Source organism: Castanea sativa, chromosome 1 (genome assembly GCF_040712315.1).
Source record: "Castanea sativa cultivar Marrone di Chiusa Pesio chromosome 1, ASM4071231v1".
NCBI classification, from domain to species: Eukaryota; Viridiplantae; Streptophyta; class Magnoliopsida; order Fagales; family Fagaceae; genus Castanea; species Castanea sativa.
In genome coordinates, this window is record NC_134013.1 from 83,583,458 (window position 1) to 83,591,627 (window position 8,170).

Consider the following 8,170-nt stretch of genomic DNA (forward strand, 5'->3'; position numbering starts at 1 on the left):
GATTTATGGATAATATCTATGAAAAATTTGAGTGAGCCAAAATTTTTATAAAAAAATTAGAATTTTATTTTCATATATATTATTTATACAACACTAGTTATGACAAAATTCCCACGAATCTTGAGTATTCTTTCTTTCTTTTCTTTTCTTTTCTTTTTCTTTTCTCTCTCTCCCATCCCAACTTCCACATAGGGGCCACGGGCACTGGCACACTCATGAGGTATGTCCATCTAATGACTTTTGTTTGTATTCAAGCAAGTTTACAAATGTTAGGTTTGCATTACATTAAGGGGACCTTTGTTCTTTACACTATACTATAATTTTTCTTTTCCATATTCTCTAGGGTTTTGGTGGTGGGCCATTGTCACCATGTGCTTGCATGTGCTGTGTCTTTCTCTTATTGGCCCACCACCCCCTCCTTTGAGAACATAAATTGGGTTTCCGCACATTCTCTTCTTTCTCATTCCACTCTCTCTCTCTCTCTGATTCTCATAAACTTTCTTGGATCTGTTAAACTCTGCCAAGCTTGTCTCTTATAAACTTCATATGATTTTCTCTCTTCTAATCCGATAAAAGAATTTCAGCAAGGTAAGTATACATTTTTTTTTTTTTTTTTTGATATTCAATAAATTTTTTTTTCCTCCAAACAACCCTAGCTAGCATGAATTTGTCATCATGGAAAGAAGAAAAACTTAATCTTTGATTAAATTCCTATGAGTAACATGTTTTTTGTTTGTGCAGAATGCGCCATCCAAGCTCACTAAAGCAAGAATTCCTCAAGAAATGGATAATGGGTCTTCAAAGATGTGGTTTTTCTTCAAAGAAAAGCATGAGCGTCATGGAAAGAAAGAAGGCTATAAAGTTGTCTGCAGACCTAGCCATGGCTTCTACTAGAAATGGCACAACTTGTTGGAGCCGTGCCCTCATTGCCAATGCTTCGAGAAACCATGAAAACAAAATCCTTGCCGAGCAAATCTTAGGCCCGGAGTCTCAAAGCCTAAAGAAAGCTTCAAGTACTATGCCACCAGTGATTTGTAGCAGGAGGATTAGAAGCAAGAAGATTTTGAAAAGGAGCTGTAGTAGTCATGTCCGTAGAGTAAGAAAATTTGCTTTGTCTCAAAAGGTTCTGAGTGCCAACTCTGTTGCAAAGAGATTGGTTCGAAAGAGAACAAATATTCTCAAGAGTCTTGTCCCCGGAGGAGAATATATGGATGACATATCGTTGATTGAAGAAACCTTGGATTATATTGCTTATCTTCGAGCTCAGGTTGATGTAATGCGATGTGTTGCAAGTGCCACCGAGGTTGTTGATCGAAATAGCGATTAGTTTTTATATTATTTTATAACGTTTATTTATTTTTATTTATTTTACTTCATTTTGCAAGACTAGCTAGAGTATGAAGGAGAAAAGAATCCGATATAGTAAAGGCAATGTACAGAGATGAATCATATGTAAGTCAATCCAAAGCTTTTGTTTCCCTATTCTCCTCGTCATGGCTGATCTAAGTTTGCGATTATTCCTTATTGGTAGTTTTATATAAATATAAAAATAAAAAGCCATTCCATTTGTATTTCTTTTGCTAATTTAAATTGCTTAAATTTTCCAACGTGGGCATTTTTTTTTTCCAAAATTTCAAACCAAGGGTTGCCTTTTTTTCAAATACAAGGGAAATATGAATAAACAAATAACGAGAATCAAATTCACATCATATGAAGCAAGATAACCGAAATATTATGTGTTTTGCTATGTTTTTGAGCATTTATAATGGTGATACTTCATAGATTACATTGATATTTTGTGTTTTCATGTGTGTGAGATAGAAAGGAAAGAATTTGGAGCATCTATGAGTGCAATTAAATATACTACCAATTGTGGTATTTCTTACACAGGCTACTTTGCCAGCTTTAAAACTGAAGTGGGTTTAGACTTTAGACATTATTGAGGCATTTAAGAGAGAAAAGTTGGCGAATGACGTCCATAAGGTAACAATGAACGCCAGACTGAACATCCGTACGCAACTTTTCTGCACTTATTATGTACTACTATAGTACTGTAAAATTAGAGCCAAGAAGCTAGAGACTATCGAGACCATTAACTTGAACTTTTATGCATTAGTTCATTCATAAAATATAGCATGTAATGTATGATAATACATATACAGACAGCAGGTAGATTTGCTACTTAATTCCTTCTTGTTAATGGGCTCATGAAGAGTTTGAGAAAGAAGAACACCAGTCTCGATTACCTGCTTAATCTGAGTCAGATTTCGTTAAAATTTTGAAGTCCGTATATCCCCTTCTGCTTTGTAGATGAACAGTGAATGGCATTTTATGATTTTAAACCCATTATCTACTCTAAAAAAGTTGATGATAAAGTATCCATTCACATAATTAATCATTTCAAATTCATGATGGAAAAGGCTGTCAGTGCAACTGGATCTATGGTGTTGATGCAGACAACACAAAGATTGACCGTACTATAAAGTTCAGTCAGTACAGAGTACTGGCAACACAAATTAACAGTTAACAGTTAGCCTTTCAACGAAATATAAGTTTGAATTAAAACGGCTAATTAGCTAAAAGACGAGTCTCATGCGTGTCTTTTAAGATAATTATTAATAAGTAAAAATTTAAAATATTTTATTAACAAGTGTTCTTAAAATATTTGTTAATTTTTTCCATTAAAGATATATAATATAACCATTACCTGTACTAAACAAAATAAAAACACTTGAACAAGATTAAAAATTGGTATTGAATTGTATATTTGGGACTTAACCTTTTACCCTTATTTCAAGGTTATACCTATTATTTTAAAATTTTTATTTCATCATATTTTCTTGAGTAAAATACCATAATGAATTAAAAATCCTTCAAATTTGGGCTAATGCTAGGCACTATTTCAAAAATATCACATTTGTTTCCTAAGTACAGACAACACTTAACACCATTTGTGTTATATAATTTCCTCCAAAAACTAACTTATGGTTGCTAGTTAGAGCATCCACAGCAGTGGAGTTAAAAATTTAGCAATTTGCTCCACTAAAAGTTACTTTATCTATTTTACCTACACACATACTGCAGCAGTGGATCCATTTTAGCTTTCAACACAATAAAATAATATAAACATCACAATAAAATAATATATCTACCACAATAAAATAATATATCTACCACAATAAAATAATACATCTCACTACAATAAAAACACCACAATAAAAAAGGTAATGTGAACACAAAATAATTTTTTTTTTTTTATAGCTCTCATGAACAGTGCATATCTATCTATAGATGTGCACTGTAGCAATGAGCTAAAAAAATATAGATTTATCCACTGCTGCATGCTTCTTTTTGGTGTTTTGGTGGAGCTAAAATAGCTATATAGCTATTTAGCTCCACTGCTGCAAGTGCTCTTATGTTGCTCTTTGTATCATGACCTACGTCATTTTCCAACCAGAAAAATGGATATGACATTTGAAAACCAAATGTCCTATCTTATTCATAAAAAAATCTTCAGCTGCTTCAATAAAATCTTTTTGATTATCATTATAAAAAATAAAAGAAAGACATTTGAAATCAAATATATTGTGACAATTATACCCAAGAGGGAATGTCTAAGTTGCAAATAGATGATGTATAGTGGGTAGAGAGAGAGAATGAAACAAAATACTTGGAGAAGGGAGACTTTCAAATTGTGTGAAGTGTCGTTTGTGTTTAGTGAGCAAATAAGATATTGTTTAAAAGTCTAGTGTGTCTTGCATTAGCCCATATCTCATGAGTGATTTTTATATTTTACCCTATTTAATTTAATTATAGAATAGATAATTACACATACACAATCATAATAAATCATAATAAATGTCTATTAACAACTACCATAATTATTAAGTTCATTTAGTATAATAAATAAAACAGACATAGAAGTTCATATTTTGTGGAATATTCATTTGCATTTCATAGTTTATTGCTGACTAGTGACATATAACATGAAAGTCTTTTGACTTTTTATTGGCTTCTTCTACTTTTGCTACATAAGTTTTCATCATCGTTGTAATAAATATTTGATTTTTAGAATTATAAATATAAAACCTTTGACTTTTTATTGATTTATTCTAATGTTACTGAATAAACTTTAATTTTGAAAGCTCAGTGTTAATTAGTTTAAACTAATTATTCTAAAGCAACCTAACACTAGTTAAATTTTAATTGCAGGTTTCAATTAGTTCAACTAGTAAAGTTTCTTATCATAAAATAAGAGATTTAGATTCATATCTTATATATATCAAACAAACAATTGGTGCCTTGAACTAATAAGATAGAGCAATTACCATGAAGCAAACACTAAGGTTTGAATTCCATCTCATATATATATAACTTTTTTTTAAAAAGTAAAGGTTTTCTCGGGCCTTTGGTTTGAGCCTAAATTGGCTCCTTCCATTTCATTAGAACAGTTATGAGAGTGTAGCCCAAAATTGGGCTTCATTCGTTGACAGTGATCTACGTACAATAATCAGTGAACTCGTAAAGTCTCATCTACTATTGAATGCTGCATTTAATTGATTAAACCAGGAATGGCCCAAGACAGAAATTCAAACATTGTGTAACAGTGAGAGAATACTTGGTCAAAACTCAAAAGATTGAGATTGATTTGGTCAGACCAAGTTGGCCTAACCCAAATAATTGAAAAAAACAAACCAAGCTATAGTCTACTATATATTGGGCTTGAATTTATAAATCTTGGGCACGGCCCAAGTTCAAATTAGTATTGATAAAATTCTATTTGAGTGAACTAGCTAGGTTATCAATTGAAAATAAAATATTAGTATTTCGTCACTAAGATTCGTCACTAAAATTCCAGTATTTTCAGTGACGAAAAAATTTGTCACTAAAATTCCAGTATTTCGTCACTAAGAACCTTTAGTGACGAAATTCATTTCGTCGCTGAAACCCCGTCACTAAAAGTCTTGGTGACGAAAAATTTCGTCATTAAAAGTCCGATTTGATTTTTTTTTTTTTTACTTTTAGAGACGAAAATATTTCGTCACTAAATGTTTTCCTCACTAAAAACACCATTCAGTGACGAAAATATTTCGTCACTAAAAACACTTTAGTTTATTAAATCATATTTAGTGACGAATAATTTCGTCACTAAAACTATTTATTGGGTGCATATAGTGACGAAAAAGTTCGTCACTAAAATTATTTTTAAGAAAATCCATGCACATATAGTGATGAAAATTTTCGTCACTAAAACTATTTCTTACAAAATTTTGTTACATTTAGTGACGAAATATATCGTCACTAAAACTTATTTTCTGTTTTTATTTTTTTCATGGTTTTGATATTAACCTGTAACCTGTTATTACATTACTAAAACCTCACATTTGAATAATACATTTATTTCAACAACACATTTATAAAAAAAGATCCATACATTCCACAAGTAAAAAATAAAACAAATATCTAATTCAAACTCCTTCCATACAATAATTGTTTTCAACATATAAAATAACTCAAGATGTTTTATAACAATATAAAAGTGTAGCATAATATAATTAGAACAAACGGAAGATGTCCTCATATGTCTTCAAGTAATGCCAAAAGTAAATCTCCTTAAAACCACCAATAAGAAATCTGCACAAATATAAAACCAATACTACATTAAAATCATAAAGTAAAAACATTAATTATGTTAGGAGAAACATTTCTAATAATACATTAAGAGTAGTCACACCATGTAATGTGGGTCAATTGCTAGAAGAAAGTACTAACCAAAACATGTTTTAACTTGAAGTTGAATCACCCCCATAGGTAAGAGCGTCATCATAACCATTTCTCCTTAAAAAGTTAAGAATATTCTTTTGGACCTCTTCTTGCTTAGCTCGTGCCTCTTGGTCCCTAGCTCGTGCCTTTTGGTCCCTAGCTCGCTCCTCTTGGTCCCTAGCTCTTGCCTCTTTGAGCTCAATGATCTCATTTTCTAACCGTTGAATATACTCCACCGAGGAATTAGATGAGGCGGTGGTTACTAGAGAAGAGGAAGGTCTCATGCCAAGTCCTTTTACAATACCGGACTTCTTCTTAAAAACCAAGTTTGAGATCTCCTCTTGTGTAAGGGGAATTGCATTAGGATCTTGACAATGATTCTCTTGCACTTTGAGAATATTTTCCTATCATTTGAAAAAGAGAAACAAACAAACAATCACAACATTAATAATACATATGTTATAGTTTTACAATCATGATAGAGATGGAATGATAAGGATGGAATGATATACATACATATGTCGCTTCATCCTCATAGTGTATCCACATATTAGTATTTGGATTGAAATGAACATCTTTGAAGATTTTTGCCAATTCAGGAACTTGACCATCATTACTATTTGTCTGATTAATTAACATTCAAGTGTTAGATAGTTATACTTAATTAATCACAACATGTAATATACTAAAGTTTAAGAAAAATGAAAAAATACGCACCTCCTCATCAACCCTAACAGCAAGTGCCTTTGTCCCGCATCTATGTTTGCCTGTGAAGTTTTCTTCCTATTTTCAGAGTTCTTTATTGATTTTTCCTAATAAACAACATTCAAGATATCTATTAGATCATGAATAAAACAGTATATATTTACTTTATCTAAGTATTAATCGAATTAGTTTACAACATAATATAGTAAACATTGGATAATAATAATATATGCATAAATAATTTACGAGCCAATCCTTATTGGTCCATCTCTTATCAATTAGTTCAGTCCACAACTCAAGTTTGGCATTCTTTGGCGGGTGGCTTCTTGCATAGTCAGCACCATGAGATTGTACGAGCTTTTTATAAGCTTGATGCAACTTGTAGGAGCTAGAACTCAATAATCTTCCACATTTTGTATTTAATGTTTTCGTTACCAAGTTGGAATCCCCTAGTAGCTCAAACTGATCCTGTAAAATGAAGTGTATATGTATTATAAAAATACTATTATATGAATTTAATATGCTTAATGACAACAAAGACGAGTTAGACGTTATCAATGTAAATTTACCGCGATATTTTGAAGCACCACATCTCTAGTAGCAGCATCAACATTTTTCCAATTTTTCACGTTGTAACTGGACAAATTACTTCGCACTTGTAAACCAATTTGATTGACAAGCTTGCACGCATTCTTCCCAATAGGAGCATCATATTCTGCAGCTATACGTACTGGCAACTTACCATTTTTTTAACAAGTGCCCGTACTGCTATACCACGTGTTGTTCCACGGGTATTTCTGCTAGCAGATCCTATTTAAACATTATTAATGTTAAGAAATTATACATTCCATGTATATTATAACTAAATTAAGTGAAGTATAATCTCAATAGTAAAAACAGGGTGCAGTTGTAATTAAGTATGTTCTATATAATTACAAGTTGTGCTAGTTAATGCGCCAGTAGTCTGCGCCTCCGCACTAGAAGAACTTTGGATGGGAGGATCTCGTCTGTCAGAGGTGTTTCCGTAGATTGGACCGTAGATTGAATCACAGGGATAGATGCCTCACCTCGTGAGTGCGTAAGTCGTCCTGGTGCCATCTGTAACTAACAAACATACATATAATGGAACAACAAAGTTATTACAAGTAATGGAACAATAAAATTATTATCATCTATTGTATCCTATGGAACATCTATTGTACCTTATGGATTACAGAATTAGATGACTCATCATTATTGTCATCGTCACCAATAGGTGGTACATAATCATCATCTACCACAACACTAGCTCTACTTCTTTTCCCTTTTGCACAATTGGACTGAGCAGTATCCTTTAGAGAAGTTGAGATGTGCTTCAATCCCAAAGCATCAATTCTCTCTTGGTTTTGCCTCATTTTATCCAATCTTGCCATCTCATACCTCGGTATGTTATGAGTGTATTTGGCCTTTTTGGGCATTTTTTGAAACTATGCATTTTTCAAAATAAGTACAAAACAAGTGCAAAAGAATTGCAAAATTTGAAACTATCCATATCAAGCAATTCACAAGTGCAAAATTTGAACACAATTACTACTAACTCAACACAACAAATGGTCACATCAATATCCATATCAAGTTCAAGATAAGTACAAAACAATTGCTACTTAAAGAAGCATAAAACTTTAAGATAAGCACACAACATTTAAGACAATTGTTATGAACT

General features: G+C 32.0%; 1 protein-coding gene across 1 annotated transcript; it reads left to right on the forward strand.

Annotated features, from left to right (window-relative positions):
* The first annotated feature begins 452 nt into the window (after window positions 1-452).
* LOC142608388 (transcription factor IBH1-like 1) lies at window positions 453-1,479 on the forward strand. Its single transcript, XM_075780166.1, has 2 exons — window positions 453-588; window positions 742-1,479. Exon 2 carries the CDS (start codon window positions 743-745, stop codon window positions 1,325-1,327), a length of 585 nt encoding a protein of 194 aa, XP_075636281.1. The 5' UTR covers window positions 453-588; window position 742; the 3' UTR covers window positions 1,328-1,479.
* The last annotated feature ends 6,691 nt before the right edge of the window (window positions 1,480-8,170 follow it).

Bases quoted from the DNA above. Each gene is read 5' to 3' on its own strand.
- LOC142608388 (XM_075780166.1), top strand. From the start codon at position 743: ATGCGCCATCCAAGCTCACTAAAGCAAGAATTCCTCAAGAAATGGATA.